General features: G+C 44.4%; 1 protein-coding gene across 1 annotated transcript; it reads left to right on the top strand.

Moving 5' to 3' along the window:
- Positions 1–470: 470 nt before the first annotated feature.
- Positions 471–23616, top strand: LOC307078871 (inactive dipeptidyl peptidase 10; the record flags this gene model as incomplete). Its single annotated transcript, XM_079740879.1, has 25 exons — positions 471–509; positions 6070–6184; positions 6564–6659; positions 6793–6887; positions 7834–7905; positions 11526–11578; positions 12143–12224; positions 12614–12734; positions 12822–12976; positions 13088–13185; positions 13506–13629; positions 13760–13801; positions 13937–14041; positions 14814–14905; positions 15694–15741; positions 18226–18344; positions 18542–18589; positions 19569–19667; positions 21564–21630; positions 22234–22416; positions 22542–22596; positions 22750–22849; positions 22943–23001; positions 23126–23198; positions 23396–23616. The coding sequence occupies 25 exons, from the start codon at positions 471–473 to the stop codon at positions 23614–23616; spliced, it is 2361 nt and encodes a 786-aa protein (XP_079597005.1).
- Positions 23617–25505: the final 1889 nt, after the last annotated feature.

Raw genomic sequence — 25505 nt, 5'->3', positions numbered from 1 at the left:
ATGCCATCAGTATATTGCAAATCATGACGTAGCCTACTATTTCCAAACTGACATGAAGTTGCTGGATTTTCCACCTCCTTTATCGGCTTTTCATTGTGCTTTCCGTGCAGATCCAGTTGTTGGGCAGCCCTTCTGAGTCATATCGGCTGATCGATAGACGATATGGATTGCGCAGGACGTGGATAAGTGAACAAGACTGAAATTCACACGCATAGATTCGCGGGTGCTTATGTGCATTGAAAATCGAGGGAGGCAGAGTGCGTGTGAGATGGAGAACGTAGAGAGAGAGAGAGAGAGAGAGAGAGAGAGAGAGAGAGAGAGAGAGAGAGAGAGAGAGAGAGAGAGAGAGGTGGGAACCACCAATCCGTTCGGGACAAACTTGCAAGAAGCGGAGCATAGCGAACAGGCACCGAAACACAGGGCTGCAGCTGAACGGTTATTTCAGACCATAGACACGTTACAGGTCAACCATGATAGCCACAACTCAACAGAACATGACTACGGAACCGGTATGGGTCTCTCTGCTCTTTTTCTTTATCTGTTTAAAAATCCACGGCAAATGAACGCACCCGGCAGGTGTCTTTTATGTGTGTGTGTGTGTGTGTGTGTGTGTGTGTGTGTGTGTGTGTGTGTGTGTGTGTGTGTGTGTGTGTGTGCGCGCGCGCGCGCGTGGGTGCGTGCGTCCGTGTTTGCGTGTGTGTGTGTGTGTGTGTGTGTGTGTGTGTGTGTGTGTGTGCGTGTTTATGGTGACACACCTGTGTTCGATTCACTTACGTACATATAGCTGTTGGGGATATTTCAACCAATCTTTAGTTAGACTTAGACTTATAATCCATGTGAAGCCAAGAGATCAAGCATTGTATGCAGCCTCTTGTGCTTCCATGTCTACTTTAAGTAGAACCCTTGGGCAGGAACACATGCCCACTGCAGTGACTTTAGTATTTCGAAGTGCATACAATTTCTATAGGCTTCCAGGTTTAGTGTTGTTATGTTTTACAGTCCATAGCACCACAGGGACAGACGGTTAACAGTGCATTTCAAATTAATAATTGTAGAAATAATGATTATGAGGTTGTGATAATGTGTTTGGCTAATCGTGCACTATGATTGATTATACCCCTGTGTGTTCTGAGCAGGAGCTCGTATCACCTATTGTTGCTCATGCACATCTTCTCAAAATGCCTGATAGTTCATTGTTGTTTCATCCAAATAATATTCTTTAAAATGTATGCTGATGTGCTGTTGTTGTATGCTATTTGTCTGCTTGTCTCATAATTGGCTACAGGGCATCACGAATTACGTCTATGTCGGAATACAAAGGCTTCTACCTTATGTAATTAGATGTAAGAGCTGCACACAATAATCAGGATCGTTTTAAGATCAAAACATCTTCATGGCAATGTTTCTATTATTGAAACGAAGCATAAAAAAATTATAGTTTTATAGCCTATTTATTATCAAAGGATATTGGTCTACCAAAAGCTAACATGAATTATTTACTGTTTGTATTGCCCATTGAAAGCTCTGAAATGAATTACCCTTAAAGGAATATAACCTTCCAGGACCTCTCAACACTTTTTCGATAATTTAAACATGTGTATCTTAATATTCTTCAAAAGCTCAGTCTAATCCTCACAATTTGGTTACAATAATCTGCACACTCGGAATGTGTTGCATACAATAAACCTTTGCATTCGAAACAACTGTTCTAATGGTATACAGCAAAATCACACGACAAACAGGCTTTTTGGCATCATTGTTCATTTTCGACTCTGTGTGCTGAAGCCCTCGGTTTAAATATGTGTCTCATATGACTGCTCAGCTTTCAACCTGGTAACCCGGGCAGAAGCACCATCTGGAGGAGAGCTATGCATCAACACAGTACAGCCACCATGCTACTTCAGCAATGCATAGCAATCTGCCTATGTGTGAGAGGAGCACCAAATAATAACAACACAATGGCCTGTCCTGCAGCAGTGGCGAGACCAAAGTGCTGGATGCTTTCATTCTGTGTTTGCCTTCAGGGTATAAAACACTACTCTTCTGCTGTGGAAATCTGTACACAACAAAAAAAAACTCAGAGTTGTGACACACTCAGTTGTTACACTGACCTTAGTATAAATCTCATTTCTCAATATGAATTAGGGCACTGCTTTGTAAATCGGGGTCACGCTGGTGTTTTTCATTATGTTCAACATGCTGGTTGCTAAATATTCAAATAAAGCACATGCTAAGCTGCTGATGATAGGCACTAGTGTAAATTAGGCACACATAGCTATTGACAAGTCAAGACAGACATTGGTTCTTTTGCAATCTAAAATCCTCCACTGAATGCAATTATAGTTTATATTGTAATCAATATGTGTCCACCACTGCCAATGGACTCTTTCTTCTCAGCTGAATGTCCATTTGGCCGATGTATCTGCCTTGCATATCATTGTTTCTTTAGGGCAGCGTTGCAAAAGCATGCAGATCTTCCCTGTGGATTTCAATGTGAGTGATTTATCTGGGATGAGTTCTGGGGTTCTCCTCGCCTCAAAGACAGTGGAGACAGAGTTAAGGAGGTCTCAGGAGCCTTGTTTAGGAGTTCTGTGCACTGCCTGGAATTCCCCTCTCTTTGCCTCATGGTGTACGGATTAATTGCCTTTTTTGTTGTGGATTCCTTTTTATACTATGAAAACCAATCAATACGGCGCACATTTCTAGAGTCAAGTCTTATTTCTTTATTTTTACATTTCCATTTGATCAATGATGCATCACGTTGAAGTGAATGTCTTAAGAAACGCAGATAGAAGTGCAGGGAAATGTGTTTCCATTCCACAATGAGGTGTTTTTAATTGATTGCCAGACCTTTCGGTCTGACTATCTAAATATTAGCAACAGGCAGCATCATTTGTATCAATAGTTTCTCACTGCAGCACGGTCAGTCTCAAACGTTATTGATCCCCTAATTTGGTTGAGCGAAATTCACCCCCGCGTGTGGCGCTGGCCAGAGTGAAAGCTGTCGTATCATTTCATTAGAATTGAGCAATGTTAATGTACACCCAAGTGTCTCTCAAGGGGATTCTTTGGAGAAAGTTACCCATTAAACAGGATGAGCTTTCTATTACAGGTGTTTAAACACATTGCATTTCACCAACACCTCAGCAAGGCCACTGGCCAGCTCCTATAGAATCCATGAGGCTTTTATAGAAATAGAGAGGGATTTTTGTGTGATTCATTGTATTGCCTCCAAACATAAGTCAAGGTACTTTTCCATCAGGGTACTGACTCCCACAAGCCTTTGCGCAGTCAGTCACACAAGCCCGATTCTTTATCTTAGTACTATGCAAGCAACTTTTGTGCTTCAAAACCCACATTTCCACATGCGCTGTGACTGCCTCCACTAAACCTGTGTCAGCAGCCTTTCTTAGTCTGCTCCCACTGGTGTTATGAGGCAACTCGTATCTGTACCTCGTTTTGACAAAAGCTCCACATTCCTCCAGTGTGGGATTCTCCCTCTGCCGGCGACCGCCTCAGCCAATCAGTGAACCCTGTCTAATGACGGGGCTCCGTGGAACCACGGGTAGTTGTCCCTGTTCCTCTCAGTTGTGTGTGTCTTCAGGCATGGTGCTGCTCCCAATCCTATTTGGTTGGAGGGCTGAAGATCCCAAACTCAGTAGAGGGGTTCCTTAAAGGTTTATCTGAAGAACCCAAACTCAGTAGAGGGGTTCCTTAAAGTTTTATCTGAAGAACCCAAACTCAGTAGAGGGGTTCGTTAAAGTTTTATCTGAAGAACCCAAACTCAGTAGAGGGGTTCCTTAAAGGTTTATCTGAAGAACCCAAACTCAGTAGAGGGGTTCGTTAAAGGTTTTTATCTGAAGAACCCCAACTCAGTAGAGGGGTTCCTTAAAGGTTTATCTGAAGAACCCCAAACTCAGTAGAGGGGTTCGTTAAAGGTTTATCTGAAGAACCCAAACTCAGTAGAGGGGTTCGTTAAAGGTTTATCTGAAGAAGCCAAACTCAGTAGAGGGTTTCGTTAAAGGTTTGTCTGGACACATGCGTGTTGGTGTAGGACTTTGAAGAGGGTTTGCTGAGCCGATGTTTTAACCTGAACTACCACTTCCCAGTACAAAGGAGGGCTAATCAACCACTCTGAACACAGAGAAGATAAAACGCATTGCAGGAAACACGCTTACACACACGCATACAAATGCACATATACACACACACGCACACACACTCACACAGACAAACAGCCCATCAAGCCTTTAGATTGACTGAAGTACCCCTTCTGACCAAAAGAAGGGATTATGGCGAGCCACTCTGGGAACAGGGAATGAGATTCACAAGAGATGTATTACATTGACTGAATGGGAAGAGAGAGAGAGAGAGAGAGAGAGAGAGAGAGACACACACACACACACACACACCACACACACACACACACACACACACATACACACACACACACGCACACACACACAGAGACAGACAGAGAGAGAGACCGACAAACTGTCTCTGTCTCTCTTTCTTTCTGAGAAAGAAAGAGAGACAGAGACAGAGAGCGAGAGAGAGAGAGAGAGAGCGCTGGCGGACATTGTTTGACCATTTGGACGATGTGGCTTCTGGGGCAGCTCTTTAGTCTGAACAGTTATGAATCTGCTGCCAGAGAGACGTATTGAATCTGACTTCTTGAGTGCAGTTATATGTTAAGAAAGGAGTGGAGAAACTCTCTCTCTCTCTCTCTCTCCCTCATACACAATGTCTCAGGTGTAATATGTTTTTTTCCGATGTATACAACCATAGTTGTAACACAGCACAACCCATAACCCATATAGAGAGCCAGGGAGGTGTTTAAATCCGAACACACACATAATGGAGGCGTGGAGCTGTGTCTGGGTCAGGCAGGGCAGCTAGGGCTGGTGCAGCGCAGGTGTACGGACAGCTGGACTCATCTAGAGAGCTGCTTTATGCACCAACGTGCTGGATAGGCAGCTTGACCCACACACACACCCACGCACGCGCAACTACACACACATGTGTGTGTGTGTCAGTCTTTGGGTAGCCCGGGAGACAGCAGGAGGTGCGTATGGGGAACAGTCTATCTGGCCGTAATGAAGGCTGGGTTTTACGGCTTCTGTGTGATGGAGCTGTCACACTCCAGCGGTTGCTTATGCGGGCCTTGCTGCCGCCGCACCCCACTCATTATGAGCGGGGCGAAGAGCAGCCGTGGTGCGCGGGACGCGATGGTGTTTTTGTCGTGAGTGATGGCGTGACACTTCTTTATCCCAGCAGTACTGCTATCCCCACCATCGCCTGAGGAGGGTGTTCAGAAATAGAGCCTTAACTACGAGCGCTGACACGCTCTCACTCTCTTCCACATTGTCTACTGTTCACACTGGGTTTATCCTTGAGTCTTTGCAGCTTTTCAGAGTGTATTTATATTTCATCATTAGCAGTGTCCGTTTTCATCATGCGTTCGTGTAAGTAAATACAGCAGTTCTGCCGTCAACATAGTCCTTCATCATTCCTTCTTAGCGTTGTGTTCTGACATATGGAAGTCTGAGATTACCTTTAAATGTCCCCTCTGCAAGCTGCAAGAGCTTCTCTTAAGGAAAGATGAGTTCATATTTGTGTTGTGGTAAAAGCGGAGAAGGCTTTGATGTTCCTTGGGGACGACCAGTGCTGATGAGCATGTCAAGGAGGAAAAAAATCCCCTGCTTTGAGGCCGGGGAGACAACAGCAGCACTAATGCTTCCAACGTCTGCTGCATTAACGCCAATCACCCTCTGTGCATGTGTATGTACGTATGTGCGTGTACGTGTATTCATTTATGTGTGTGTGTGTGTGTGCGTGTATATGTGTGTGTGTCTGTGTGTTAATTTGTGTGTTAATTTGTGTGTGTGTGTGTGTGTGTGTGTGTGTGTACGTGTGTTTGTTTCTCCTTCTTCTGACAAATGTACTTGCTGTAAGTCACTTTGGATAAAAGCGTCTGCTAACTGCCCTAAATGTAAATGTAAATGTGTGTATTCATTTGTGTGTGTGTCTGTTAATTTGCTCGTGTGTGTGTGGCCTGTTGTCCACCAGGACCTGGGCAGTTCTGGGGGTCCCCCGCGGAACTGGAAGGGCATCGGGATCGCCCTGGTGGTGATCCTGGGGGTCATGTCATTGGTCATCATGTCGGTCATCGTCCTCACGCCCGGTAAGGAAACAGAACGTGGCCCTAACCAGGAAGGTAGGGTGTACATTATATACAGAATACTGGATAAGATATAAGCAGGCACCATGACATTCAGAGTAGTCCAGTGTTGGGGTTAACTGCTCCTCTGTGTTCTGTGAACAGTAGGTTGGCTTTAATGTACATTACGCTCTCTTTAAGTGTGAGTGAAGTGGCCTTCAGAGTGCATTTTACAACCGTAATTCGGCACATCTCCGAGTAAAACAGGATATTACCGGACAAGAACTGAGGAGGAGGGTGATTTCATTCCTTGGTTAATACGACTTTATAATAGATATGCCTGTAAGCTAAAAAGGCGATAAATAATAATACAAAACCTAACCTTTTCCTATTTCTCTGATAGATGAGTCCCGGCTGTCTCTGCGTTCCCACCTCACCATGGATGACCTTGAGAAGGACCAGTTCAAAGTTCACGATCCCTGTGTGGCCTGGTTGAACGGTAAGAGCCGCCTACTCCGCTCTGCAATATCAGAGCATCATCGTTTCATAAGCAGACCACCGCCGTGGCCTCCTGTGGATGTCTGCCCATGAGACCAGGATTCTCTAGAATCGGTTTTAATCCCTGTTGCCAGAACATGAAGTGGCCCTCCGCAGCAGAGAGGGATATGTCATGTCCTACAACCTGCAACTCAACCAGACAGCTACCCTGGTGGACAACAGCTCCCTGGTGAGATGGGCTCGGCCACACAGCAGCCATTGATCCACACACAGAAACAGCTGGACAAATAGGTCAATACAGAGAGAGAGAGAGGGGAAATAGGAAGGCACTTATAGTAGTAGTGTGAGGGAACCAAAAATAGACAGCAGCCTTCCAAGAACAATGTGAAATGGCGTTAAGTGTGTAATGTTAATTGACTGTATTGCGATGCACTTGTATGTAAAACAGATAATCTTCCATTAGGATTTGATGGGATTGGGCAAAAGTGATGAATGATTCCAGTGAGCTGTATGTCATCCCATTGCAGACTTTATATGGGTTGTAGTGTGAAACATGTTATGATTTTTTGGGGTAAAATGCTGTTTTTGCCTGCCAGCGCAGAGAAGTTGATGTCAGACACATAAAAGGACTGTAGATGGAAAACCCATCAAAAACATCCCTGATTTTGAAATATATTGCATTTAGTGCTGCTTAGGTGAATAAAAGGGAAATGGAATGAGCTAACAAGGTGCCATATTCATTATCTCTCTGAACTCCTGCTGAGCGCTGTGAAAAGCACTTAAAGTGTGAAAGTGACAGTATAAATATTATTTATCGCTCCTCTTTGTGAGTCTTTTATAAGTCAATTACAGCGTAATTTCTCAAGCAAGGTGCAACATTTTGAAAGCCCTGGCTTTAGCTGATATAGTGATGGATGTATTCAGGTCACAGCTACACAGTGTGCTTATGTTGCCATGATGAGAAGAGCCTCTTGTCTTTTAGATCTAGTAAGAGGATTCCAGTGAAAGTTGTCTCTGCTGCTGTTTCAGCTCATACAAGCAAACATGAGTATCTGCAGTAACGCCTTTTTGGGTATCAAAAAATCTGCATAAGACACTCCCGATCTTGTCAATTCAATATTACAAAAAGGACATTTTCTAATCGTATGTTTTCCCCTCTTTCTTCCAATCTTCAGGACCTCACAACAACTAAATTCTACGTGTCAGCTGACAAGAGCTTTGTTCTGTTGGCGTATGACATTCAACAGGTACATTTGGTCCATATTTTCCCCCATTAGATTGTGGATACAGTCACCTAAACTAACCGTATTCCCCCTGAATGATGAGCGGAATAACAGTACCCCCCCTCCCTCCCACATGTATGAAACAATCTGCTCCGTGTCTATTGGATCCTCTGGTGGCTTTAAACAGCGACCGGCATTGTAATCACATCATCCCCTGTTAGAGCGGAGATAAGGAAGGAAGGATGGGAGGGGGAGGGGGGAGGGAGGGAGAGGAGGGAGAGAGATGGGGGGAGGGGGTGAAGGAGGGGATTGTGTGATTCTGCTGCTGCAGCACTCTGTGCCTCTGGAATGGTGTTCACCAAAGGGCTGGGGATAAAACATATGGGGCATTGAATATTTAAACGGGGGGATGGAAGAAGGTATGGGGATGTGGGAGTGAGGGCTGGAGGAGAGAGATCAGGTCTGATGTGGCTGTGTAATGAAATGCCTGCGCTGGTTTAGCTGGAGAATGTTAATGAGGAGCGTAGGAGAGGCCATCACAGGTGGTTGGGAAGGAGCTTCTGTGCGGATGAGGATTTGAAAAAAAGGAACACAAGAAAGCCCAATGGCACTCTTAGTTTGTTTATTCATGATCAATATGTTCATGTTTGGTATTTCAGAATCCAATCCCGAAATGAACGGCAAAGGAAAATTAGAACAAAAAGTCTACAATATCTATCTTTCTATCTATCTATCTATCTATCTATCTATCTATCTATCTATCTATCTATCTATCTATCTATCGATAGATAGATAGATAGATAGATAGATATAAAGATATATATTACTTTCTTTATATGTATATTACTATCATATACATATATCTATCTATTTAGTATTTTTGCGAGTAATCTTATTTTAATCTTCTTTAATCTTTTTTACCAATAGCACGCAGTAAAGAATTGTGAATTGAGTCAAAAATATTCAGCAAACGATTTGTTCTATATCAGCTGTGGCAGATATTCAAATGAGTTGGAGGAGCGTTTCAGATCACTGCCCCTGTTTGGGCTCTATTTATGACATGTCATTAGCATATCACGCGGAAAGTATTTTGTCTATCTATTTTAACTTTATGGAGCTTTGCATAAGCTTGTGTGTAGGTGTATGTGTGTGTGTGTGTGTGTGTGTGTGTGTGTGTGTGAGTGTGTGTGTGTGTGTGTGTGTGTGTGAGTGCGTGCTTGTGTGTCTCTGTCTTTCGCACACTGTCAGTGCGTGAGGGTATATTGCCTTTTTTTCTCATCATATTTTACTCCTTTTCCAATCTCCCCTTCTGTCATTCGTGCCTCCCTGACTCACATTCTCTCTGTCGTGGGGGGGGGGGCAAACAAGGTGGTGGGGAGGGAAGGGAGAAGTGGGGGGGGGGGGGGGGGGGGGGGTGAGGGGGCGTTGGACTGTTGTGCTGACTGAAGTGATTTACAGTCAGCACTGGCTTTATTCAGAAGAGGGCCCGTCTGCTGCTGCTGAGGAGGCCGGCCGCCCGCGAGGAGAGAGACAGAGTGTTTCACGTCGGGGGAGATGTCCTCTTACCGCCGAGCGGGAACGACTGCAAAATAAAGAAATACATCAACACAAAATGTGATGTGCTCTGTTCACTCTTACGGCAACCTCTTCCAAAGGAAATCACTCACAACGGGTCTGACCGGGGGGGGGGGGGGTTTAAATGGCTTTTCTGTATTCTGTATTAGCTCCCGCGGCTCATGGGGGGGCGTCGTATCCCTGTTGGGGAGAATAGATTTGGATGAGGGGTAAGAGCTACATGTGGGGTGGGCACGGGAACACAGGCTTTGGTTCAGGCGACATTTTGCTTACTCTCCACTGCATTGAGTGAGTGTGTGTGTGTGTGAGTGTGATTACGGAAAGTAAACCCTGTCAGACTTTAATCAACACAGTGGCATTTAGGTACAAGCAAGGCAGCCGGGGAGTTTATTTTTCACGGTGGAGACAGCAGCTCTTGCTTTGCAGGTAGAAAATCCAACACGTTGTGACTGCTGTTCAAAGAATCCTGAGAAGCAGGAATAATGGGATCGGAGGAAATGCTATTATCCTCCAGACAGGGGGGTTCTGCAGCACATTCTTTGCAACCAATATGTCCTCCCCACACAGCCGCCGCTGGTGTAATCCGGCCTCTATTGTTACAGCCGTGTTCAGTCAGACACTATCACTGCGTGTACTAGCGAGAGAGGGGGCGGTCAGCCTATAGACAGGATGGTTATGAGGGGGGGGGAGGCACATTGGAATCAGAACTGCGTCTCTTCTTGGCACGCTCTTTGTACACTTTCTTCAAACCGCTCCACACTCGCTGTCGACATCCGCGAGAATGGACGGCCTTGGCCTTCCACGCTGGTCCTAGAGAAAGGGGAGAAGCCTTCTCGCGCCGCACTGCAAAACACAAGCTGTGGAAGCTTGCTGTCAGCAGATCAGATTAAACTAATTCCAGAGACAAAGAAGAAGGAAAGAAAGGAAAGGAAGGAAGGAAGAAGTTGAATGGAATCCATTGATTGGATTCCATTCTCTCTTGTTTTTCAAATTGAACGATGCAATCTCCTGTTCCCGCCCTCACCGCCTGTAATCCCAAAGGCATCACGTTCCACCGGAGTGTCCCTGCTCCATGCACCACCGTCCCCACGCTAATGACAAATTCACCGCTGTGTGAGACGGGGCACTGCACACTGCAAGCTGCTTTTCACAACCTCAATTACCAAGCTCGACAGTATTTGTGCTCAGATATTCTCTCGTCTCCTCTCCGTCCGTGCGTTCCCTTGCCGCTGACACAGATTAAGGGGAGAAATGCGATGACGCTGTTAAGCAGGCCACACCGCAGCCCGGACATGCAGCAGGGCCTTGAGGGACAGGCTGCCAGTGCCTGGCCTCTCAGAGAACACTCTGCATTATCCTGCTTCTAACTCTTTGTTGTGAGAAGAATGTTTGCGATCGATACATTACCTGGAATTAATCAGCTACTGTTGAGATCAATTGTGTTTAACACAGCCTCCAACAAACACAAACACACACAGACACACACACAAACACAATCATTGATTTTGGTCTTAGTCTTTGTCTACTTTCTAATTCAATTATTCAGTGGGCCTCTTGTGTCAGGGTAACAAAAGAGTGGCCACGATAGATCTGTCTCTGAGAGGAATATCAGCAGCAATTATGCAGCTAATAAGAATAAGAACCCCAGATTCTCAAGTCTCCCCAGTGTTTACCTGTCTCTGTTAATTTCTTTGCATAGAGCTTGTCTCTCTGTTTCCCCATGGTGACCATATGTGGAGGTGATACAATCAAACATCACTACTTGATTTATAGCTGCAGGCAAATTGTGCTTGTGTATAATAATATGAATATGCACATGGCAATCTACGTAGGTGTGCCTGTGTGTTTGTGTGTGTGTGCATGCGAGTGTGAGCGTTTGTGTGTGTGTGTGTGTGTGTGAGAGTGTATGTGTTGAGGGGGGAGTAAGTGCACATGTGTGCATGCATATGTGATTTCATGCATGCACATGTGTGAGAGTGTGTGTGAGCGTGCACGTGTATGGAGACAATTGAAAGTCTGTTCTCAAGCGCAGCACTGTTGTTGTGCAATGTGTGCTCTCCCTCTTCCAGGTGTTCTCTCAGTCCTTCACTGCCTCTTATGCTATCTACACTGTGGCCAATGGGTAGGTAGCCAGCTACTACTGCTATTGCATGGGCTGCACTGGGCATGACTGCTGCCAAAGCAAGCGGGCCCGCGGACCGACCCCAGTTGTGTCTCGTCAAATAACCCCACCATGACTCCGCCCTACATCTCGCCCAACATTGTTGTGTCAGTGTCCTCGCTAGGCTCCTGACTGCCTACAAAATATCTTCAGTGCAATAACAGCAGCGAACGTCATTGTAATTGTGTTTTGAGCCAGGATCCTGTATCTACGAAAGATTGTTATGGGAATTACCTGAGAAAACGTTGCTAGAAAATGTGTGCCTGTCCTAAAAACTGCAACTGAAGAAAAAGGAAAGAGCGAGTTTGCACCCTTGCATGAACCGATACCTTTCATATCCTCATCTCTTTCCACTCGGCATCTTGTGTCCTCGTTTCAACTAGACTCTACCAAACAAAGCGCAAGGGCCAGGCATGGATCTTTCTCTCTCTCTCTCTCTCTCTCTCTCTCTCTCTCTCTCTCTCTCTCTCTCTCTCTCTCTCTCTTCAGGGAGCTTAAGTCAGGGTCTTTGTGTGTGTTTTCCAGGGACCTCGTGGAGCTGAGCCCACCAGAGGGGGAGGCGCCCGGGCTGCAGTACGCAAGCTGGGGGACGCAGGGGAACCAGCTGGTTAGACTCACACTCACTCACTCACTCACTCACTCACTTACACCCACACCCACACTCACTCAATCACCAACTCACCACTCAAATTTTAGTCACTTCAATCACTCAGGGCCATGGCTTCCACATCAGTTATGCCTGCCAGCATGCACAGCCAATATTGTACACCAAGTTAGTTTACTAAAAACAAAAGAAAAAAAATCAATGGCAATATAGCAGAATAAATGTGCTCATACATCTTTGCTCATCTGTTGCCCATGAGTTAAGTGGCACTGTTCCCAGCACAGCTGTGCTCTGCCTTCAAGACGAATTCAGTGTACCGAATCATAGGAATAATCAAATCACAACACAACACTGTTTCCGTCTGACATGATCAATTGGCGCTATGACGTCAGATCTACGTGCACGGGGGAGATATCTACTACCAGCCCGGCGTATCCAGCCCGGCCTTGCGCCTCACGTCCTCTGGGCAGGAGAGGCAGGTGATCAACGGCCTGGCGGACTGGACCTACGAAGGTCAGTCGCTGTCCAGCCTCACCAGACAGCCAGCAGGGGTTTAGTCAAGGAGCCAGGCTGAAGCAGTGTCCTGGTTCTGCTCCACAGAGGAGGTGCTGCTGAGCTACGCGGCGCACTGGTGGTCCGTGGATGGCGCCCGGCTCGCCTACCTCACCATCAACAACTCGGCCACGCCGCTGATGGAGCTACCGCTGTTCCTAGGCAACATCTACCCCTCCAACCGGCTCTACCCCTATCCTAAGGTCTCAAAACGGCTTTGACAGCCATGTTTCTTTTTTAAGCATTTGCCTGCCAGGATGTCTGCAGACATGTCTCAGTTGTGATGGCTGTTTTGTTGTTGCTGCTGTTCCCAGGCTGGCTCCAGTATCCCGTCTGTCAGCCTGTTTGTGGTGAATCTGTATGGTCCGACTCACACGCTGGAGATGATGCCCCCAGACTCCTTCAGGACCAGGTGTCAAATCTTTTCGAAGGATAGATTTTGCTTTTGGTTCTTTTGTTTTGTATTTGTTTTTAAAATTAACAAATTGTGTTGATTTGTTTTTATACATCATTTCGGTTTCTCCTTCATTTTTTTCTCATCTTTCTTTTATTTATCTGTGTTTACTCTGCTCTTGCTTCCTTACGGAGTTCCTTCTATTTGACCTTGAACAAGCATTTTAAACTCTTTTTTTTAAATCGCAAAAGAAAATAGCTAAATAATAAAATCTTTTATCTTTCTGTTGGCCCCCCTCTGTATTATTGATGATGATGCTAATTGTTTTCTCTGTGTAGAGACGGCTACATTTCCATGGTAACCTGGATCAGCAGCACCCGCCTTGCGGTGCGTTGGCTCAACCGCTCCCAGAACCAATCTGTGCTGTGCGTCTGCGAGGCCACCACTGGGGCCTGCTCAGAGGTGAGAGGTCCCAGATTGTTATTACACATATTCCTGCAGACCAACCAAAAGCTTTGTTCCCTGAGAACGCTTCATGTAATGCCTGGATATTGATGAATAACATTCTGCTCTCTTTGATTGTTTTTCCCAGAAACACAAAATGGTCATGGCTCTCATGCAAAACCACCGACAGGTCAGTAGTACAAAGGTCAGCAGCTCTGACCTCTCCAGGGCTGCGGTGGTGAGAGGGATACTCTTGGTCATCACTTTGGTGGCTGGCCCTTCGTATCTCTGTTGACTCAGACCTCTCTCTGTCTCTCACCAACAGGATACCCCCTTGTTCACTGCGGATGGCTCTGTGTTTTATATGGTGCTGCCTGCCAAACAGGGAGCCCGTGGAGAGTTCTACCACATCGCCAGTGTCTCAGCCCAGGTCAGAGAACACATCCTCAGACAAAACCGTCATCATACAACATCATACATACATCTTCTGCCATCTTCCACCCTTTTTCGCTCTCTTAATGTTTTGTCTATTGTTGTGATGTTGTTTCTTTTTTCCTTTTGTTTGAGTGTCTGTACTGTCTGTATGTATTCCTTTTTCTTTTGTAAAGCGTCTTTGAGTATTTAGAAAAACGCTATAAGAAAAAACTGATCAATTATTATTATTATCGTTATTATCATGCATCACGATTCCCTTTTTTATCAGTCTCTAATAGCTAATCACTCAGAAGGCAGTCCAATTTAAACAGGGTAATTTTAAACAGCATGAGAAAATAAAGTTTTGCTTGTTTCTCACCTCTAGTGATACCAATTAAGATAACAGAATCTACTTTTCATCTCCTACATTTCACAAAACAATAAGTGCAATGACATTTTTTGTTTTTTCTTGTTATTTTATTATCTTTCAATGTAATTGGTTATGAAAAGAAAACAAAATATCTGCTTTGTCTTATGGTTTGGTAATATGTTCTATTATCTGAATTATTTATCAGATTTTCAGAAAGAAATGTGAGGCATAAGCCCAAAAGATATCTCCTCCCCTACTTCTGTTAATATATGTATATATATATATATATATATATATATATATATGTGTCCACAGAATAAGGGGAGGAGATATCTCTATTCACATATATCTAACATGCATTTGTTTTGAGTGCGTGCCTGTCTCTTGATCCACTCTCTATGCCTCCTGTTGGACCCAGCCTGCCATCCCCTCCGTGCCCCCCCGCTTTCTGACATCAGGGAACTGGGACGTGACGTCGCTGTGCGCGCTGGACGAGGAAGCTGGGAGGATGTACGTGAGCGACCTCTGGGGCATTAGAGCAGAAGTAGCATATAGGTTTTTCTGTTTGTTAGCCATGAACATAAGATGGCATCGCAGGAAGAGACTACAGAGAGCAGAGAGCCGAAACTTAAAGCCATCCTCGCTCCACATTAGTTTGGTAAAGTGAACGTGTCACATATACCACCCCAGTGGTATATGTTTAAAATAACAGTTTAAAGCCAATAAGATAAGAGAACCATCCCACCCGTTTGAATTTGGATGTTGCTTGTGGCAAAGAGGTGGTGTGGAACGCATCATTGGATTAGTCGAACTAAGCCGTGGAACGGTGCATCTTAGCTCTGCCCTCCGTTGGCTTGGGGCACATTGTAGCCCTTCATGACTGATTGAAGTACCATTACAGCAAACATCAGAGACTATATACTGTGCAAAGTGTCCTGTGATTTGGGTGGGTGGTGGATGGCTGCCAAACTCACGCGTTCCCTCGTTTCTCCGCAAGCAATTGAAAAGCGCTCACACAAAATGCACAATCACAATCTTTCAAACGCTGAAGACAAAGCCCACAGGAGAAGAGGCTGCAGTGTGGATTCAGAGCTCCAAAGCACAGCCTCCATCTCTCTGCTGCCGACATAATATGTTTGAGCTGGTTATGCTTTATGTACAAATGGGAAACATGTTTTGTGTTGATATATGGTCTGTGTGGATCATTTACAACATGGTGTAAGAGTAGACTGTTGAGGGTCAAAATAACTAATAACTTATAAGGTGTCCATTGGCTTGTGTCTCTGTGTCTCTGACAGATACTTCATGAGCTCAGAGGGATCTAGGCAAAGCAGACATCTTTACAGGTGAGATACGTTACTTTCAAAATCAGTTGCATTAATAGGAAATATGTTTATACTTGTGAGGGTCTTGATGTATTGCCATTTGGTTGAATTAATCACATACTGAATGATTTGATCCCTTTTAAAGAGATGGAATCAATAATTCCTTATTCAAATGGTCTGAGATTTACCCTTGCAAAGCAGCAAAACAGCAGCATGATAATGTTCAGGCTTACTATTGCAAATATACCGGCATGATTTGTTATGGAGGAAAAAACGACCCCCGTAGGGCAACAGCTGACGCCTCTCTGCCCCCATGAATGGGTTCCAGGCAGGCAGCCCAGCTTAATGCGTTTAAACAGGCTGAGGCCAAGTCAGCTGACAGGAAGCCTGCAGACCGCATCACATGCTAAATGTTCTCGTCGGCTAACTGTGAATAAGGAGCTTGTCTCCTCAATCATCCATTTCCTGGATATATACCAGTTATATACATTCCCTTATTGATTCAAAGCTTTTTTCAAAGTCCTATCAGGTGTTGTAGCCAAGTTGCTAGTTCAGACATCAACATGGCATCCATATATATATTTTTACAAGGATGATGAATGTCTGTTAAGTGTGTGTGGATGATGGCTGGTTTAAGTAGCCTCACCTGGCCCGAGTCAGACTGATTGGACTCTGGGGCTGGGTGAGGCTGCACACTTTTTGCTCATTGAGCAATCAATGTGCACAAGTCAAACATAGTCGTAGATGAAATGCTACAATTTAACATCTGAGAGGTTGAGAAAGCTAAAGTTTGAAAGATAAAGACTTTATTATCCCTTGTTGCAAGTAACCACAAAACCTGAGTTTGTTTGCAAGAACTCTTAACTGTTCTTGAATCAGGCTTCAGGTAATGTTCCCAAAATGGGTGGATACCTCCGACATACACTGACCAAGCACAACATGTGAGGCACCTCCCGTGTCCCCCAGCCCAGCTCCCCATTGACTCAACATGCACTCATCGTCTTCTCTGGATTCTCAGTAGATTATCACGGAAAGAATGTTCAACTTCACATTACAGTTATGTTAGATGTAGAGCAGTGAGGTACTCTCTGATTGAAATCTACCCGTCACCTTATTAGTATAAAACTACATAATAAACAACATCTACTCAGACAATATAGCATACCTTCCACCAATTGACAATACCACCGTATGTGATTGTGGAAAACATTCATAAAGCAGGCAATGTTTTGACTTTGACTATAGCACTAACCCGTTATCCTTAACGCATAAGTCAGTATTAGTCAGATGTCTCCACGTCTCTTCCTCTCAGGATGGGGTGAGCCAGTTACAGGGAGGTTTACGGCTTTTAGGGCTCAACTTGTTGTCAGCTAAGTAACCAGGGTTCATCTCAGGAGTGTAGACTGTGTAAATGAGTGACACGAGGATGTCCCTCGGAATGTAGGCCTTTATTGAGTGTGATTTTTTTCACTCTTATTTCCTTTATATGGGCAGGAAAACGGCTTCCTTTAAGCATATAGTAATTACATTCATACGGCAAGTAATGTTTAACATTGAAATTAATTAGTTAGCCTTAAAATGTAGAGCGCATGAAGGGGGCTCCCCTCTCCTTTCTGGCCCTCATAAAGCCCTCTTGAAGTATTTTCCTGGATGAGCTAAGCCGGGTATAGCGGGGTACAACTTCTGTTGTACAGCTACAACAGAAGTTTATATTTTTAGGGATCAACTTGAAGTCTGCTAAGTAATCAAGGTTCATCTCAGAGGGCCGTTTGGAGGTGTAATAGAGGCGTAATGAGTGATTGGACGTCATGTAGGTAGGCTAATGCTTATACTTCCGTTAAACCTCAGTATATTTCTCCCATAAAATCACTCAGGAAATCTCCTGCATGGCAACTTGGAGCACCAGCTCATATCATTGGAGATCTATTATATATATTTATATTTCTACAATAAACCGGTTTCCAACTTCACCACTGTGTGTCCTTGTCTGGAGGAGCCCAGTAAAAGTATCCTAGGGGGAGGGTGGAGTGTAACAATGTGTGTGTGTGGTGATGGCTGGTTTAACCTGTGCACCAAGCCAGAGAGTCCAATCAGTCTGACCCGGGCCAGGTGAGGCTGCTTAAACCAGCTATCATCCATACACACTCCACTTCCTATTTGTGTCTGAGGAATCAGTCCCTTGTATATTCTATTATTCCAGGTAGAGATGCGACAGTTATGTGTCTAAGGAACAGATAGACCTTGTCATGGAGTATGTCCAATAGATCCTCTTCACAGAGTAACAGGTGTTGCTTGTCTCATTAATTACGGGTCTGCTACTTTGATGTACCGAGCAGAGCAAACTAGTGCAGATAGGTCTACAACCTATGCCCTGGTACATGATGTAACACACCCATTACTAGTGTGTTGAGCGACGCCTTTGTTTGTCGTACGATGACACCTCTGTGAAATGGGTTTTTGACTCATACTGCCCATCGCTTCAACAGCCCTGGTGTTCTCTTTCAGCGTGGACCTGAACGGAGTCTTTCAGCGCAATTGTCTCTCCTGTGATCTGAAAGAGGAATGCAGTTTCTTCAAAGCAGACTTCAGCCACAATCAGACCAACTTCATTCTCTATTGCCTCGGTAAACAAGGCCCACCGACGGCACACAAACAAACAAGCACAGCTATAAGCAAACATTATATGAACAACCTACGCAAGCACACAAAACCAGCAAATATACCCTCTGCCGGAAGATATGGAATAGCTGGAAGTGAAAGTTGCTTACTGCTCAAATAGCCCAAGTTCCTGTTTAATCTCATTGTTTGTATAATTCACCAGGCCCCGGAATCCCTCAAGTGACGCTGCACAGCACGACGGAGCCCTCTAGTGAGTGCTACCGCTGCCTGGCTCTCATAATGATGAAGCTCTGCTCCAGTCCTACACCCCCGTGTCTAACGCCTCCGCCCAGCCTCTCTCCCACCGCTCAGGGCAGCCGGAGAGGGCGGTGTAGTCAGGAGGGAAATGTCGAAGACTGACACACACACAAACATATACACACATACACACATACACACATGCACACATACACACAAACACACACACACAAACACACACACACACACACACACACACACACACACACACACACACACACACACACACACACAAACACAATATCCAGACTGCACAACAACAATTCATCCTGATGTTTTCCTTGGGAAACATTGCCCTCTACCTTCAGCTCTGTGTAATAGCTGCTGCATGTCATTCACACAATACAAAAAAGACTTCAGCTCCTATCAGGCCACTACAACGTAACCGCATTAGCTATACTAATGCAGTGCCCAGTGAAAAAGTCCCTGCTCAGGATGGGCTGATTGTACTGCTGCTTGCAGCTATCTCAAAAACCGCTCATCCAAACAAGGTCACTCTGGACACTGCACCTCTTTGGGTCCTCAGCAATGCAACCCCCAAGTAGGAAAATGATCAGATAAACGGTTGTCAGACAGACAGACAGACAGACAGACAGACAGACAGACAGACAAAGACTCCAGTAATTAGTTAGATAACCAACATTAAGAGGTGCTGAAATTGACTTCTTAAGGAGCTTCTGGGACTGGATTATTGCCACTGATACACTCATTTCCCTCTCATTTAATTTTGCGTGTATTCTGGGACAAGCTCCAGGTCATGCAGAGGTAATGGCTCTGTGCTATGGTCTCTGTGGTAAGGATTTGGTCTTGTGTCACGGACCTGCTCACCTGCTCACTCACCATGGTGATGTTTTGGATTCAACACGGGCCTAGTGTACTGTACACACAGCTCTCCTGTATATGAAACCCCCCCCATGGACCCTCCTCCCCAGGGTATGAGGTGCTGGAGGACAACGGCCCTCTGGCTGAAGCCCTGGAGGACAAGCAGCTCCCAGAGACCAAGTTCCAGACGCTCTCCACAGACAGCCACGGTGAGACAATCAGTGGATGGTTCCTTCATATCTGCATTTAATATCTGCTCATTATCCAGTATTCATTTTATTAATATATATACTATATATATACATACATATAGTTATATATATATATAGTTCCATAGTTCTATATAGTTATATAGTTATATATATATAGTTCTATAGTTCTGCATGTATATACAGTGGGGCAAAAAAGTATTTAGTCAGCCACCAATTGTGCAAGTTCTCCCACTTAAAAAGATGAGAGAGGCCTGTAATTTTCATCATAGGTATACCTCAGCTATGAGAGACAAAATGAAAAAAAAAATCTAGAAAATCACATTGTCTGATTTTTAAAGAATTTATTTGCAAATTATGGTGGAAAATAAGTATTTGGTCAATAACAAAAGGTCATCTCAATACTTTGTTACATGGCCTTTGTTGGCAATGACAGAGGTCAAACGTTTTCTGTAAGTCTTTACAAGGTTTTCACACACTGCTGCTGGTATTTTGGCCCATTCCTCCATGCAGATCTCCTCTAGAGCAGTGATGTTTTTGGGCCTTCACTGGGCAACACGGACTTTCAACTCCCTCCAAAGATTTTCTATGGGGTTGAGATCTGGAGACTGGCTAGGCCACTCCAGGACCTTGAAATGCTTCTTACGAAGCCACTCCTTCGTTGCCCGGGCGGTGTGTTTGGGGTCATTGTCATGCTGAAAGACCCAGCCACGTTTCATCTTCAGTGCCCTTGCTGATGGAAGGAGGTTTTCACTCAAAATCTCACGATACATGGCCCCATTCATTCTTTCCGTCACACGGATCAGACGTCCTGGTCCCTTGGCAGAAAAACAGCCCCAAAGCATGATGTTTCCACCCCCATGCTTCACTGTAGGTATGGTGTTCTTTGGATGCAACTCAGCATTCTTTCTCCTCCAAACACGACGAGTTGAGTTTTTACCAAAAAGTTTTGGTTTCATCTGACCATATGACATTCTCCCAATCCTGTTCTGGATCATCCAAATGCTCTCTAGCAAACTTCAAATGGGCCCGGACATGCACTGGCTTTAGCAGGGGGACACGTCTGGCACTGCAGGATTTGAGTCCCTGGCGGCGTAGTGTGTTAGTGATGGTAGCCTTTGTTTCTTTGGTCCCAGCTCTCTGGAGGTCATTCACTAGGTCCCCCCGTGTGGTTCTGGGATTTTTGTTCACCGTTCTTGTGATCATTTTGACCCCACAGGGTGAGATCTTGCGTGGAGCCCCAGATCGAGGGAGATTATCAGTGGTCTTGTATGTATTCCATTTCCTAATAATTGCTCCCACAGTTGATTTCTTCACACCAAGCTGCTTACCTATTGCAGATTCAGACTTCCCAGCCTTGTGCAGGTCTACAATTGTGTTTCTGGTGTCCTTTGACAGCTCTTTGGTCTTGGCCATAGTGGAGTTTGGAGTGTGAGGTTGTGGATAGGTGTCTTTTATACTGATAAGGAGTTCAAACTGGTGCCATTAATACAGGTAACGAGTGGAGGACAGAGGAGCCTCTTAAAGAAGAAGTTACAGGTCTGTGACAACCAGAAATCTTGCTGGTTTGTAGGTGACCAAATACTTATTTTCCACCATAATTTGCAAATAAATTCTCAAAAAATCAGACAATGTGATTTTCTGGATTTTTTTTTTCATTTTGTCTCTCATAGCTGAGGTTTACCTATGATGAAAAGGACAGGCCTCTCTCGTCTTTTTAAGTGGGAGAACTTGCACAATTGGTGGCTGACTAAATACTCTTTTGCCCCACTGTATATATATACAGTATATAGTTTTATATATATATATATATATATATATATATATATATATACATTCATTGCTACGGATCTACATGCCGAAGATGCTCACCGTGTCTCTGTATGCTTTGTTTAGATCTGCACCTAAAGCTGTCTGTACCTCGGGGTTACGAGTTGAACCTGCACCCGCTCCTCCTCATCGTGTAAGAGTCCCGGGGCTTGAGTTACAGCAGATCACATGTCTGGTAGCATGCAGCGTCACTTTGAGCCAGCAGGCTGCATATGCAGCATTAGAGTTAGGGTCATAGGTATTCTTCATGAAGACAGACAGCATGGATACCTATTGCTATACCTCTATCTATGTATCTATCTGAGATTCTATCTATTGTCTATCTTTTTATCGTTCTTTCTATGTATATATCAATATGTCTATGAATATTTATCTTTCATGTATTTTTCTACAGATATATATAAGGGAGCTTTTTCTTGCCCTCTCGGGGGCTAGTGTCAGGGGGGTGACATAACTATATGGCCTGTTAATCCCTTTGAAACTTTACCTGTGATTAAGGGCTATTCAAATTTAATAGAACTGTAATTGCATTCAATACAATACATTAATTTAATAAAACACACTCATTAGCTTATTCAAATGTTATGCATTGTACATATAAACGGGTAGATGTGTATGTCGTGCAGACATCACAACAGATTTGTCGTAGACCACCTGTGGCGCTGTTCATTCCGTCCAGCTCCACACCTAGTGTGTTAGCTCGAGTGGCTAATCCTAATCCTCTCTGGTGGGTCAGCGATGGAGTTCCTGGAAGCCTGTCGGTGACGGAGGAGTTCAGCCTGGGCTGGCCCCAGGTGCTGTCCAGCTCCCATGGCGTGGCCCTGGCGTGGGTGGACGGCCGCGGCGGGCAGCGGGCCTCCTCGGTGGACCCCCACAAGCTCAGCTCCCTCAGAGTGAAGGATTACCTGGGGGTCGTGGAGTCAGTATACTGCCTCATTCGTTTATTTTATTTATTTTACATTATGCCAGTGAGGTGATTTTAAAGTAATATGGACTGATGTGTTTAATGAACATGAAATGTACTTTTATGGCCCATTCCCACAGATGGTTGATGCAACTGCCTTACATCGACGATCGGAGAATGGCCCTTTACGGCAAGGTGGCAATGCTTTTTCATAATGTGGGGAATGGTTACCGTAATGGTGTAATGGCTGGCACATCTCTACTGATTTAGAAAGCACCACTGGATGTGCGTGTCATTTTACCCACTTTGAGCATTGTGTTTACGTGCGTTTCATATACTTTCTCATAGGCGTTTGGTGGTTATTTAGCTCTAAAGATGTTAGGTGCAACGGACCGGCTGTTTCAATGTGCGGCTGCCGCGGCTCCCATTACAGACTTCAGACTTTATAGTGAGTAAGAACTATGCAGTCATAAATTATAAACCCATGAAAGCTTAAATTATGTAATAATTATTTTAACATGATTCGTTCCATCACATATAGGTTCTGCATTCTCTGAGCGATATTTAGGCCTTCCAGCCAAGGAGGAGCACACATATTTGGTGAGATATATTGCTTCAAATTGTAATGAAATAATAAAAAATGACAGCATGAATAATATGACAATGATCACAATAATTGTCTCTGTATAATGAGATTCATTGTTATTGGTCTGCCTTCCTACAGTCTGCATCTTTGCTTGAGGAGGTTCATAAACTCAAAGACGAGAATATCCTAATTCTACATGGAACTGCAGATGGTGAGATCCTGCAGTTACACAATTATTTTATTTTAATAGTTTTGACAGTTTTGTTTTCAAACTTAATATTATTTCTGTGTGTTTGTGTGTGTCTGTGTGTGTGTGTGTGTGTGTGTGTGTGTGTGTTTGTGTGGGTGTTTGTGTCTGCATGCGTGCGTGCGTGTGCGTGCGTCTGTGCGTGTTTCACGGTACCGTAGCGAGTGTCCACTTCCAGCACAGCGCGGAGCTGGTCAGCCGTCTGGTGAAGGTGGAGGCCAACTACTCCCTGCAGATGTACCCTGACGAGGGCCACGAGCTCAGGGACCCAAGCAGCATCCAGCACTTCCAGAGGACTCTGGTGAACTACCTCCAGGGCTGCATGAGGCAGGGGCTACTCCTGCCCCCTGTGGAGGAGCCAGAGGAGGAGGACGATAATTGAGCCAAAAGAACAATGTTTGAGACTTTACGTGTCTATGAAGTACTCGATCGGTTTGGCTTACCAGCCACAGAAGCACAGGAGTGAGGACCAAACTCTTCAGTTCACCGTCTTGAACTTTCCTCCACGCGGGTGTTTGTATTGGTGTCTGTCACAGGCCTCATGTGCCTACATGAGCCTCCATAGGCCATGAGGGATCTGTATGTATTTTTTTTTATTTCATTTGACAGAATGTTTCAGATAATCAAATGCGTGCATGTCATGATGGCTGCATGATGTGGAGTTTTTGACATTTTTCTTTGTTTCAAACTTCCGACTGGGTTGAGTATGCAAGGGAAAAAAAAATGCAGCTACAGCAAGCAAAGTGATTGTGCCAATGGATCCCTTCACAGACTTTCATTGTTATTACATATTGCATCCATGTAATGAATGAAGAATGATAATGCTTCTCCTAGAATGGTTCAATAGTTGTAAGGAACTAGGATGTTATTTAATTATCAATATGTGGGTAAGTGTGTCAGCTGCTTAGACAGTGTAGCCAGATCATAAAAGATTTAGCAAAAAAAACAATTTCAACTTTCAAAGGTAAAATTAGTGGTACCATGCATACCATTATCTTATTTTCTAACCTTAACAATTCATCACCTGGATTGCATGCTGGGGGGATATAACTAAATAAGTTTGTTTTTGTGCACTTATTGAGTTGCTGTTGCCTGCTTTTCTTGCCAGATCTGGCAATACTGCCTCTGTTGCCATTCAACTTATGAACCAATATTGCTTGGTTAATGAGAGCTGTTAATATGGGTCTGCAGCCATCTTAATAATGTCCGAAATATATAATAACTACTTTGCTATAAACAATCCCATTACATTACATATTTTGTAGAATTTGCAAAATGTTATATGGTATTTTATCAAGGTGCATTCTACAATGTCATGGAGTAGTCAATCAACCCACTCCACTGTTCATACTGGTGCACTGCATGTCGTTGTGTCACCTGGTACACCTGGTACATCTTTTGAAACATACTTTGGGAATAAATATGAAGATCTTGTTTTATGTCTTCGATGTTTTGGATTATTTTTTGAAATAACATGTTTAGAGCAGCTCTATCTAAATCAAGACATCAATATAATATAGGTCAGATTTGTAACAAACCAAAATTCAAAATCTATGCATATTGAAAATTTGTAGATGGTCTCTGTGGTGTGAATCGATGGTTGTGTTGAATACATCTGCAGATTTGCCATTTTTAATGTCAGTCCATACACTATACCTGAAGCATTACTATCTTATCAATACTCAATTACACTCAACCAGTTGTTGTTGGTCCAATTGGACTTTGGTTCTCTGTACAGGAATGCAGGGAAGAGGAACCCCACGATTAGGAGTTGGTCCCAGACTCCTGACACGTGTCAAGGTTGCGGCCAGTTAGGATGGGTTTTAAATTTGATAGCTAGTTCAGACTGCTTGTATTTTTTATTCTGAATGATGGTTAAGCGTTTTCAAAAATGTCAAAATGCTCCAAGGGTGGACGTGGAATGACACACACCAGACTCAGCAGATAAGCTGACCCTATATATGGTACGAGAGCTGCTCAGCCACGGGCCGTCAGGTGGTACCTGGGTTTCCAGGCTGTCAGAACTGCAAAGCAAATCATTGGCAGAGAGCTCCCAGTCCTGCAGGACACCTCCCACACACGTTATCTCAGGAAAGCTCTCAGGATTATTAAGGACCCCCACCAGCATGCACATTAACTTTCACTCTGCTGCCGTCTGGCCGGCGAGACCAGGGCATCTGCTCTCACCTGCAGACTGAAGTACGGTTTCTATCCTAGTCAGCCATCAGGATCCTCAACAGCCTGTGATTTCTTACATTCACATGTAAAAAC

Source organism: Pollachius pollachius, assembly GCF_949987615.1.
Source record: "Pollachius pollachius genome assembly, chromosome: 8".
NCBI lineage: Eukaryota > Metazoa > Chordata > Actinopteri > Gadiformes > Gadidae > Pollachius > Pollachius pollachius.
This window is presented reverse-complemented; position numbering and strand designations above follow the sequence as displayed.